Source organism: Podarcis filfolensis (genome assembly GCF_964270895.1).
Source record: "Podarcis filfolensis genome assembly, chromosome: 12".
Classification (NCBI taxonomy): domain Eukaryota; kingdom Metazoa; phylum Chordata; class Lepidosauria; order Squamata; family Lacertidae; genus Podarcis; species Podarcis filfolensis.
The window spans coordinates 24,632,369-24,645,515 of record NC_139614.1 but is presented as its reverse complement, the minus strand read 5'-3'; the positions used below and the strand labels follow the sequence as shown (position 1 = coordinate 24,645,515).

Here is a 13,147-nt window from a genome sequence, read left to right as displayed (position 1 = left end):
TTAGATTAAAGGGCTATGAATATGGAACAGGTGATGTCTTGAAAATTGGTTATTGTAATTAATCCTTTTTTGTTATGGACATTCATGACTTCACTGCAGTTGGGTATACTGTGCCGTCCTTGATCCCAGTATACAATGCAGCCATCCACCCACATTCATGCATTGCAGCTTTTGATCTCTGGCATCTCCACTAGCAAGGCTGGAACAGACCTTTGCCAGAGACAGTTGCTGGCAGAGAAGTCAATACTAGGTTAAAATGGCCTGCTGACTTGCCTCTAAATAAAGTGATTCCTTGCTGCTTTGTATTTCAGGTACTTTGAGGGTCTATAAACCAAAGAGCACATAGGTTTATTTTGACTGAACATAAAGAAGACAAATTTGAAAAAGAAAGGAAAGATTTTGCTACCCTCCCTTTTTTCAAGAACAGAAAACTTCGCACTCAGCATAATGAGGAATGGGGTGGGGGACGGGACCAGAACAATGAATGGAAACTGCAAGGAAGCAAAGTTGATAAATTTAGGACAACAGGCACGAACCTTGATTTTAGAAGCTGCAAAGAATATTATATAAAAATGGGTGTACTTATATATATTTGTGATAGTCAAATCAAGTGACTGAGAGGTGTTCTCAGCTTACAAAAGCCTATGTCCCACATCTTTGCTGAACCACAAAAACATCTATGCACCAAAGCAGAAGAAAGAAATGGACTTTGAGTGCTTTGTCAGCCATTGCACATTGGTATGGAGGAGAGACTGAGAGGGATCCTCCTATGAAGGTATCATAGATATTGCTGGAAGGAACCTTGGAGGTCATCTGGTCCAAACTTTGCTCAATGCAGCATCCCTGACAGATGGCTGTCTAGCCTCTGCTTACAATATCTGCAGCAAACAAGAGCCCAATACCTCCCAAGGCAGTCTGTTCTACTGTGAAATATCTGCTTACTATTAAGATGTTTCTCCTAACATTCCGTTGAAATCTGTTTCCTTGCCATTTCCACCCGTTGGTACAAATTGTGCTCTCTGGCGCAATGGAGAACAAGTCTGCTCAATCTTCAGTAAAACAGACCTTCAGATATTTGAAGAGCCCTATCCTGTCCCATCCCCCCCATAAAATTTGCCTATCCAGGGCAAAACAAGCAAATATTAGTCATAGGAATTGGGTTTCCAGATCTCCTCACCATCCTTGTCACCCTTCTCTGCACATACAAAAAAGATTCCTGCATTGCAATGGGTTTGGACTTGATGACCCTCGGGGTACATTCCAACTCTGCAATTCTATGGTTCTACTCCAGTTTGTCAATGTCCTCCTTAAAATGTGTCTTGCAGAAATGGACACAATATTCAAGATGCAATGCTGAACAGAAGAGAAGTATTACTTCGTGATCTGGACCCTATGCTTCTGTTAATGCTAGATTGCATTAGCCTTTTAAATCAGCAACATCACAATGCTGGCTCATGTACAGCTAAGACCAATTTACTGCTCCAAAGCTAGGTCTCCCGCATCCTGGACCTGGACCTTGTGTGTGTGCGTGCGTGCACACGCACACGCGCGCGCACACGCACACACACAAAAAACACAAGACTTTACCCCTGAGAAATTTCATCTTGCTCATTTTTGCCTAGCATTGCAGCCTGTCAATATCATTTTGAATCTTGATTCTTTCTCCTACAATGCTAGCTATATTTCCCAGTTTCTTGTCCACTGAAGATTTGATAAACATCCCCTCTATGTCCTCATCCAAGTCATTTATAAAAATGTTAAACAGCACAGGACATAGGGCAGAGCCCTGGGGCACTCTGCTTGCTTTTATTTTTTGGCTTTTGCCATTTGTTTCTTAACGCCTACAGCAGCTTCTGCATATGTTTTGTTTACTCCTATATATCCACATCCTGGAGAGAGGGTCATGGTTCAACAGCAGAGCACAAGCTTCGGCTGCAGAAAGCACCAGACTCAACCCCTGAGATTTAACTACAAATGTCACGTGCCAGGCTGGGAATAATAGCTTTTGCCCAAAACGCTGGAGAGCCACTGCCAGTCTAAGTAGCTGATATTGGTCCATACAGGCCAATTGTTAGATTCAATATATGACAGTTTCATATGTATCTCATTTAAGAATGTGCCACGAAGTGTCTGGACATGACCATAAGGATGCACAGATTCAGAGCTTAAATGAAACTTTGTAGATGTGCATAACAGCAAATGTTGATTCAAACCTTGTGCACAAACGGCCAAAAGTTCTCACTAAGGCCAACAAGTAGCGCAGCTCTGGCTTCGGCTTACTGAAAACAGCATGTGCTAGTTTGGAAATAGCATGTGCTGGTTTTGAGCACGCTCACTTGAAGCCAATCATGGCGAACTTCAAGGTGGAGGAGGATAATGAGAGAATGAATTGGAATGTTGCCAGAATATTGCCTGGCCACCAGCCAGATTCAGACGACAGCTAGAAAAGCTCATGGATTGCAGTGGGCTCAGAGGGACTGTTAGGAGAGAAACTGTTCTACAGGATCAGTGATCTGGTGCCCTACCCAATCCAACCTTGCAGCACAAGCAAAACGTGAGCACAGGAACAGGCACAAGGCTGGCAGTTCAGAAGAAGCTGGGAGTAGCAACAGTCAACGCTGAACTGGTTGAGGGCAAGCACAGAAGGGTCCAAAACGCCCAGCCAGAGGTTGCCTCCAGTCCATCAGGTAACTATTTAGATCTATCAGCCGGACTAAGCCAGGGGAATCCTGATTAAGTCAAGTCCTGCACAGGACTTTGGAAGGGACCTATATTTACTGAGAAGCTTTATGGAATCGATCCTCAACATCAAGCAGCAAAAGGGACTGCAGTGAACAGCTGATGAGAGATGCTGCTTTGCTACCAGAATGTGCGCCCTGCAGTTGTTCATATGCCTAGTTATTTTGCCTACATCCACAATGTAATATTGGAAAATATATCTCAAATCAATTTATTGAGCCACTTCTTTCAGCTTAACAGATTTTTTTTAAAAAAATAATTTATAGTTCATTTATTGTACTTAGAAACGCACCCTGCTACATGGACATGACTGACAGCGTCAGCTTTCAAGGGGTGTGATAAGGATGGAAGGATGTAGAGGGGAATCAGCCAACCACAAAATATATTATCATCTCAGCCAGCCGTCCTCAAATGGCCATTTTTCACCTATAGAACAATAAAATGTTAATGAGCAGCTGGGTTTAAGTTTGAGAAACGAGGAGGCGGAAATGGAACGTAACAATGAGCTGATGAACAGTTAAATGTTATCTGGGGGCACTCTTTTTAGAAACTAAAAGCATCTAACAATAATGCACTACATTCCCAGGGAGTCTATCCTCGTTCAGGAGGAGTCCAAAGATGTATGAATAAAGCTGACAGCAATCTACGGGAAGAGGTTAACCAATTGCTCTGAACCAAAATGCACAAGGAACCAGAAGGGATTCCCCTTGCCCCATGGGATCTATGCAACCTAGCCAAGAGCATTCTGGCATGAACCACCTCTATTATATAGCCTATGATTTGGCACCAGTAAAATTGCAAACAACATTATTATGATGATTATACCTGAGGAAGCACAGCAATCAGACAGCGGTGCTTTCTCTGCACAAAATATTAATCTCTGGCCACAGAGAAGCAGCTCAATGGACAGCACAATAAATCACACACTTGGTTTTTCTTTTGGTTTATTCTGTAGTAAAACCACATTGTGCAGTTAAGCACAAATGCTTCGTGCCTGACAATATTCCACTGATTTGTGGACAGAGAACCTGGCTCAAGAGTGCTGTAGGAATTCACAGATGTTATTTATGCTTTAATCCTTTTAATCCTTGTAAATGTGTTTATTTTTAGTAATCTCATTTGGAAAAGAGCACTAAGAATGTGCACTGAAGCTCCATTGAGAACAATAAGAAAAAGCAAACCCTGGGACCAACTCCATTTCCAGCCTACTACGTTTCACAGTCCTTCTGCAATCATATTGAAAACTCTGAAGGATAACCACCAGGCTGCTTTAATTAAAACTGTAAATAAATTGCAGGTGATCCTGATAAACTACCAAAGGAGCTTCAGTGACACCAAAGTGTGCATTAAAGTCGGGAGATCAAGCTGAAAAATAACCTGCACGTCAAGCAGTCTGATCAATATAATAATTGCTTCAGGCTGGAACAAAATTACAATTCCTGGTTAAAGACAGATAAGTACTACAGCAGGTGACATTGCTGCATATCGTGTCATGAAGCGAAGTCTACAAGACACCTCAGAATGCTCTGTCAAAGCACTACAAGGATGGTAAACATCTGAATTTATAAGAAAACGTACTGAAACACAAAATGCACAATAAAGACACCTGATCAATATAGCAATAGCTTCAGTTTGCATAGATTCATGGTACAGGAGAAGAGTAATTAGTATTGCATTTTGTACACGACAGCATTGCTATGGGTGCAATAGGTAAGCTATTAATTCAAAGAAGTTGGTATTAAACAAGTATCTGCTGAGTACATTACAAAAATAACTGTGGACGTATCTGCCTAGCAGCTATAAACCTCAGTTTACTACCTCATGCGTGTCACCTCCTGCATAACACACACCCTTCTTTCAGTACCTTGCATTTTATATATCAAGATGCAAATGAGCTACTGAAAAGGATAAAGGGGAGGGGGCAATCATTTCTTAAAAGTAACTTTTCTTTCCCAGGTTTGATCTCCTTTTGCCCAAACCTGATGACACACTAGCTTAAAATGATCAAATATAAATTTAAACACAATGCACATGAAACAGTAACATCTTACATACTGTAAATTATAATCACTTGAAGTGAAAACGCTGGCAGGGAAACATCATACTGAATACTTGCACATGGCTGAATACTTGTACTATGTGTTCCAGCAACACCAGGGGATGCAGACAGCTGCTTTTCAGTAGACGGTACAGGGTTGCAGTTTACCTGTTTCTTTGTCCTGCACTTCTTCCAGGTGCAAGTCGTTCAGGAGGTGCTCCAAAATCTTTTCTGGTGTCCCGGATACCACCACGTATCTGTCAGAAAGCAGAGAGTCCACAGAGTCATCCTCCGTTGAGGACTGCGAGCGGCTGCTCCATTCATCCTCCTCATCCTCCTCATCAATGTATTTAAAATAAGGCACATCAAACGTGGGCAGAGGCAGCTCCCTGCCTAGAGACAGAGCAGAATCCTTCCTCTCTATGTGCGGGTCAAAGATCCTCAGCCTGGAACTTCCCATACTGCAGGGCAAAAACAACAAAGGTATTCCCCCTACATACTGCTCTGTCTTTCCCCTTCAGTTCTGCTGCCAGCGACCGAGTTCATCTGGCTGCTGAGGGGAGCTCTGCAGTCAGCTTGTGAGCGCGGCTGTGTCTGAGCACCCAAGGAAAAAACTCTTACCTCCAATCACTCTCGGCACTCCCTGATGTGGGGGCTGGGCTATGTGACGACACTTTCCTAAGCACCAGCACATCTTGGTCCAGTTCCTTCACTTGAATAGTAGTCACTTCATCATCCAGCTTTAATTTGGAGAGGGGCACAAATGACAAAGAGAGAGAGAAATGAGTGAAATCTCCAGGGACTGACAAAAGGAAGGTGGGGGAAGCCTTGATTAGAGCTACATTTTCTCTCTCCCTCTCTCTCTCTCTCTCTCTCTCAGTGCCGCGGTTTGCAGCAGTCACTGCCCTTGATTTACATTCTGAAAATTCACAATGCACCAGAATTTTAGCAGAGCTCCCCTTTCCCAGAGGCACAGAGAGTGTATGTCTACGCTTTAACTGCAAAATACAATATTCAAGCGCATAAATGAAGCGGGTGGTTAAGAACAAGAAAGGAATTTTAGTATCTTTACCAGTTTCCAGTTTGTTTCAATGGGCTGCTGTTCACTGTTACTGAGCATTTCCGCTTAATGCATGTTATGTTTTACTGATGTGGCCAATGACTAAACAAATAAAATTAAACTGCCAAGGCAGTTGACAGTCATAAAAAACATACTTTACAGCATTTCAGCAAGGGTGCAGCTGCTACAGAAATAAAATATACAGTCTGATGAAGCTACTTTCATTCTTTGGGACAGACAATGAAGCCAGTCAGGGAAAAAACCCCCACATGATATTGTTTCCTGCATTTAAAACTCACAACTTCAATAATTAACTTTTGGAAACAAAAACTTCTAAAGGTTTTGGGCAAAATGTGCAAACAGATGACCATGATCCTATGCAAAACTATATCTGGGTTTCACAGATGACCCTGATGACTTTTTCCACTCTAGGTCCTCTAAATGTGAAGGTTTGAACATGACTATTGCTGCATATATAGCATATATACACAAAATGGGTGATGATACAGCACCGAATAAGGCTTTGGTATTGACTGAATAGTCTATAAAGAAACATATTGATGGATGAAAGGCTCCCATTAGTTGCTTCCGAGAAACCCCCCAGTGTAGCAAGAGGCTCAGCAAAAGCCATAGTCTAATTATATTTTAATTAAGTCCAATGTTAACAGTAATGTGGCTTACAGTGATACTGTTTAATATGCAGGAATATTATTTGTACGTCCTGAAAGAATACAAACATTGGATAGTATCAAACTGGTATTCTAAAATTAAAATGGCCCTTTGCAAGAGAAGATTTATGTTAGATGGGGAACATTACAATGCAATGTCATTTGATGGTTAACCTTTTTCTTCTCCATTATTTCTTAATGGCATGAAGGAATTCAGAAACTAATGAATAGTAGAATCATGCTCTGTTAGACACTGGAGGAACCTGCACACACAAAAATGGTCTTACCCCAAAGAGATGTAAATTCAGGAGTATCTTTTCTACTAATTTTTCTCTCCCTTACACACACACACACACACACACACACACACACACTGCAATTATTAGATTTTTGCCATGTCAGACATACAGGTACTGAGGTAATTAACATAGGGTATTTGTTGAAAAATTCCCTGGGGACATTAGCAAGACATCATGTTGCAGGAATACTGAAGCATAATTGCACTTTCATTTCATGGTATATGCTTTTGTTGCCTACAATTTATAACACAGCCATAAAATAATGAGATAAGAGTAGACCATAACCTAAAAATTATTGCATTAAAAAGAAGTCCCCGCACACAGATTTCAATTCATTTTTTGAAGTATTCAGATGCTCACAGGCACTGAACTATACCTGCAAAAATAGGCTTTCAATAGCACTCCTCTCACATATAGGCTACTGCATCTCCAGTTAAAAACAAAAACTATGTAAATAATGAAGATCATTTAAACTGATGGTTAACTTCATTTTTCACTACTGGAACTTCATTCTATACCATTTATTTCTCCACTCTATAAAAACAAAGTAAATGAGTAAAGAATCCTGGGGTTTCTATTGTTTTATTTATCTCTATGCACCACTTTGTGAGGACTTGGTCCTGAAAAGCAACTAATAAATAACTGGTGCAAACAAGCAAACAAACAAACAAACACTCAGTACTGGTTGGGATACAAACTACCACATGCTTCAGCTTCCACTTTTTGTATTTTCAGAAGTCCACTAATAGTTGGGGTCCTCAGGTGGTATGACACAATTTTGTTGGAAGGAAAATACTGGCAATGCTCCCCTCCCAAGTTTTCCTGTGTACACACATAAGTGATTGGCACTTGCTTCCTTTTATCAGAAAAAAAATCAAATTTTCTTCATGAGAGCCACCATAAACAATGCTCCCTTACCCAGTCTCTGGGTGGGTGGCAGTTGCGGCACGTCACAGCAGGCCTCAGCTCCACAGAGCAAAGGCTTCCCCATCATGTGGCTGGGAGTTGGGGAATTCCCCCGGCCGGCGGCAAAGGAGGACGGAATAGCCCGCCATGCACTGGGTTTTTAATTGGCCAATCAGGTGGCTAGAGGGCCAGGCTATGAAGGCTGGCTGCACCTGGCTTTTGGCAGTGGCCTCAGAGGGCCACCTAGGTAGACCCACATCTTGAGGAGGTCCTATAATCCCAGGCATGACACTGTTTAAGTGTTAGCCCCCCAACTGGAGGCTGAGAATGAACATACACCCAATATCTGAACCAAAGCCTACCTACAACTGTAATCAATAAAAGTTGCGGACAATTTTAAACCCCGGGATGTTGTCTTATGCAGTTTGGTACACCTTACATTGTCTAGTCCTTTGCTCCCTGGGGCGGGGGTCACTGCGAGTGGGTCCACAATTCAGCCAGAGTTCATGTTCAGGTCAATGGGAATGTTATGTGCATGAGTCAACCAAAGTTAAGCACTAAGTGGGACTTAGAAGTGCATAGCTTAGGCTGGATCACATCCAGTATAAATGTTGATGCCCCTAAATGAAATGAACTAACCAGGACCCTTTACAGAGCAAGTTTTAACTTGTGCAGGTCTCTTTTGATGAACTGGATATATGACTCAGTTATCTTGAGCATAAAGCTTATTCAAGAATAAACCACAGCAGATACATGCTACTTATTCTGCTTACACTTGCCAGTTAGAATACTTTCCTTCCCTGTTATATAAAAGTATGCAGGACAGTTTCAGAGAAAATCTGACCCTGCCAATTTAAGTACCAGCAAGAACAAAAGAGAGATAAAAGACCAATTCAAATGACTGTGTTAACTAAATAAGGTATTCAAACTACACAAGTCTATACACTGACTTTCTGAATCATGAACAGTGACTTTAAAATACAAAAGGGAGCTCTTTGTAATAGGAGGCAGCGGAGCAATTTTTTTTTTAAAAAAAGGCTGTAAGTTAAATCCATTAACAAAAGCAATACCTTTATTATAAGGCCATGCAGAGCAGGAAACTTGTTTTCACAGCTGCATCTGCTGAAACTGACACAGCAAAAGTAGATAGTGCTGATGCATCTAACGCTTGTCTACTCTTCCAGCTTCTCACAATCTGATGCTGGTACCAGGGCATGACCTTGAGTGATAAGGCAAAGGTACATTGGGGGGGACTAAACCAGCAGCTTTTGAAGGTACCAGTAGCACTGGGGGCTCCTTACAAAGGGCAACATATTCAGAAGTCAGATGCTAGTGATGTTACAATTCTCTTCATACATGTGGAATTAAACCTCTCTCTCTCTCTCTCGTTTGTCATTCAGGCATAGTATTGGAAATGGCTTGAAAACTCTTTCATCCAACTCTGTGTGCTGTGGTAACAATTGGAAAATTTTGGGGGGGGGGGAGTTTCTTTAAGGACATCTGCATATAGTTAGTTCTATGTCAAATCTTCAAAATGCAATGGATTCCAATGGACAGTTTGCACATTTGGATGCAAGTAAGGTATTACGTAGGTGATATATATGCATGAATTAGTCATCTGTAAGAAGTCTTTGTAGCCTCTTCTGCAAACATATTAGAGTTTATAAAAGCTAAGAAGAATGAGTAGGAATAGTAGGCTAGAATGCAGCCTACTGCACCAGGGAAAAAGTCACATCAACTGCTCCACCCATTTTTGCCTTTGGCCCTGCTCACCACCAGCATGCAGTCCCTGGAAGGTTTTCTACAAAGGAATGCAGCCCTCAAGCTGAAAAATATTCTCCACCCTTGAAGTACAGGCAACATAATGTGGGACATACCCAAGCAATATATGTATCTGTATTGTAATAGAGAACATGAAGCCTCCTTTATTGTGCCAGTGTGGTGTAGTGGTTAAGAGCGGTGGACTCGTAATCTGGTGAATTGAGTTCGCGTCTCCGCTCCTCCACATGCAGCTGCTGGGTGACCTTGGGCTAGTCACACTTCTCTGAAGTCTCTCAGCCCCACTCACCTCACAGAGTGTTTGTTGTGGGGGAGGAAGGGAAAGGAGAATGTTGGCCACTTTGAGACTCCTTCGGGTAGTGATAAAGTGGGATATCAAATCCAAACTCTTTGTCTGGAGTTCTCTGAACCCCTTAAGTGTCCAGGTAGGCATTCTGGACATCCAAACCCACAGTGTCACCATTAAGGCCATACTAGGAAGTCATGCAATTATGACTTCAGGAATAGATATATCGTATTTACTAATCTAGATCAAACACATTTAAATCAATGGAACAATTCACAACTTGCTTGTTTAATTTGAACACCGCCCTTCATCCGAAGATCACAGGGCGGTTCACAACACATAAACACAAAATTGGGTTGTACTCAGTGAAGTTGTTCTGTTGGTGCAATGACTTCCACTTGTGCAACAGAAGTTCCACTACACCTGCTCTCTACCTCACCCCCCCCACAAAATCTGTGCTGGAGGGTCAGGGAAACTCCCAGAACAGATTTGGGGGACACCCAGGGAGAGGAGCGGGAAGAGAAGTCCTGCTGCACAAGCATAAGTCCTTGCACTGATGGAACACCTTTGTTGGCTAAAACTCATTAACTTAAGATGCTTCATTTTGCTTAATTCTAAAAGGGAAGTATCTGAGAAAGCTGTTGACAAAAAAATTCACTCAGTCAGTATTATATTTTTTTCAGTATTTCCTTTCTGCTTATTTTGACCCTACAAAATTTTAAATGTGAATGCAAATAATTCAACAATTATGGAAGGGCAGGTGCGTACAGAATGCAAACAATTTATATAGAGCATCTCTTCAAACAGCACTCCCATCATTAGCATAGTATAAATTAACATCAAATGAAGCAGGCTCTAGCCTTAAAAAGTCACAATAAATTAAATTTTTAAGATGCCACAAAGCCGACCCATTTTTATGCTATTTTGCTGTTATAAATGCAGCTATTAAGGTGGCACAAAACTCCCTCCCAATTTTGCTAAAATAAATGCAGCTATTTAGAATTTGCCATTTTGAAACGCGCGGAAGTAGAAGTTCATCTGTTTCATAAGGAAACGTACCTGTGTGCGTCTGCGTGTGTGCAAGCGCGCGCCTGGCTTGATCACAGAGAGCACCTTTGAGCACTTTAGCAAACCAGAAAGTCTACTCTAGTGTAGAAAGAGATGAAAAAGACTGCTGTGGATTGTTGCTTATTCTTGCTACATATTCTTGCTATGGTTTGTCGCTTGGTATATTTAGTAACAAGAATTCCAACTTATTTATATGGTTTGTCGCTGGGCTAGGAAAGTTATATCTGAACCAGGCTACTAAGTCTCCAATGCTCTTCCTCCCAAGGAAACTAAACCATGTAGTGCAGCTTCTGAAATGTTATGTCACAAGTAGGAAGATTCACAAAAGCACTCCTGATTAAATGCTTTCATGAGCAAGACTTTGGGGAGTAGAGCCATACCCCTACTTGCTGTGAACAGGACCTCGACCTCCTCCTCCTTCTTCTTCAGCTTCTTCTTCGTTGTCTTCTTCGTCTCCTCCTCCTCCCCTTCCCCAAGACCCCCGAAACTTATCCATGCACAAGGAGGAGGTGGCAATGGGCACTTCCCAGGGTCCTAGAAGAACGTCTTCACTTGCCATGGACAGGAACTATCCATAATTCCACTGGGGGGGGGGCTTACACTCTGAATATCATTTCCACTACAGAAAAAACCCTCCATAGAGGCACGATAAGCACCCCCATCTCTGTTGCTGCCTTCCCCCATCCTGCCCGAAGTCGTTTAATGCTAAGGTTAAGTGAAACTGCTGTTCCGTGACAGAGACATACACCTGTACAGTGAAAAGCCCTCATCCTACCTTTAGAAAATGCAGCCATCATGAAATATCAACATTTATCAAAATATGCCGAGACAAGAAAATCCTTTTTATCTGAAACAAATCAGAACTGCTCTGCTGTCAATATTTTCTTAAACACAAGATCAAGTGAAATAACGCATGCACAAAGCACTTCTTTTAAATAATAATAATAATGCTGATGCTGTCATTTTGGCAGCAACTTTATTATAAAGACATAATTAGTAAAAATCCTTTCAAATGGAACAAGGGGTGGGGAGGCGGATACCCTCCATACTAAAACTATACTATTTAAGAAGAAAATACATCCAATGTTTCTCCCACGACCTACTGCTGCAATGTACCTATGCAACCTGGGGTTGTAACTGAGGTAAGGTGGGCAAGGAAAATCCAAGAGGCAGGGAGGATGAATTCAGATTATTTTTTAAATTATTTTCCCAAACCAGTGGACGACAATTACCTGAAAGTAAAACAGTGTTTAAGAGACCTCAAGTTCACCTCTTTTCACATAAGACTATACAAAGAGGCTTTATTTAAGAAAGCGAAAGAAAGAGGAATCAAAACGACCCTTTTAGCAGCAATTTATCTAGGCCGGAAATTCCCACACTTGCTCCACCTATACCCGTTTATTGGTTTTATATGTAAACGCATACGCGTGTCATAAAACTAAAGCAGGCTGGCTAAGGGCCTGAGATCCAACTCATGGCCCTTCCTATGACTAGGTGACCACTTTCTCTCAAGCTTGTTTTCCCTCCCATCTGCAAAATGGAGACAAAAACCGATTTACATTTTTTGCTTACTTCAACCTTACAGGGCCGTTGTAAAAAATACAGTTAGATAACGCATACAAAGGGCTCTGAACACCCTAAAGTGTAAATATAGCAATCCTGACACTGCATTACAAGCTTTTTTTGTTGCTGGATGAAGGCCTTCCTATTTGCACAGGCAATTTTAAGATTGTCAATTATTTTGGGGATTCTGCATTCCCCCCCCCCCCCCGGATTTTTATGTTGTTGCATTTTAAACAGCATGTGTATGTTCTGTGAATTGCATTTTCTTCTCTCTTTTATACACCATCCTAGAATCATTCGATGAAGGACATCTAAGGAATGTTTCTAAAATAAATAAACAATTGTGCCTTGAGCACTTTCCCTCAAGGCGATAGGCAGTAAGCAGTTTTTGTGTCTATTTTTCTGTGACTATTGAAGAGTCGTTTCCACGTCTTCTTGTGGCCTAATTATCAATGTTTGATAAAGGCTGATCAAAGGAAAGTCAGGTCCAAACTACACCAGGCATAGGGAGATCCCTGACTAAGGCTGAATCTCATAGCCCGCCCCCCCAGCCCCTGCAATTTAGGAACAGCTAAGTGCAAGTAGATAAATAGGAACCGCTCCGGCGGGAAGGTAAATGGCGTTTCCGTGCACTGCTCTGGTTCGCCAGAAGCAGCTTAGTCATGCTGGCCACATGACCCAGAAGCTGTACGCCAGCTCCCTTGGCCAATAAAGCGAGATGAGCACTGCAACCCCAGAGTC

General features: G+C 41.8%; 1 protein-coding gene across 2 annotated transcripts in view; it reads right to left on the bottom strand.

The window, feature by feature from the left end:
* The window catches only part of RAPGEF5 (Rap guanine nucleotide exchange factor 5), a 132,573-nt gene that overhangs the window by 51,850 nt on the left and 67,576 nt on the right, over positions 1 to 13,147 (bottom strand). For both annotated transcript variants that reach the window (XM_083578594.1, XM_083578595.1), the window contains exons 10-11: positions 5,399 to 5,517; positions 4,946 to 5,034 (exon numbers count right to left, since the gene is read on the bottom strand). In XM_083578594.1, the coding sequence (XP_083434720.1) occupies positions 4,946 to 5,034; positions 5,399 to 5,517 (208 nt within the window). The remainder of the gene's footprint in view (positions 1 to 4,945; positions 5,035 to 5,398; positions 5,518 to 13,147) is intronic.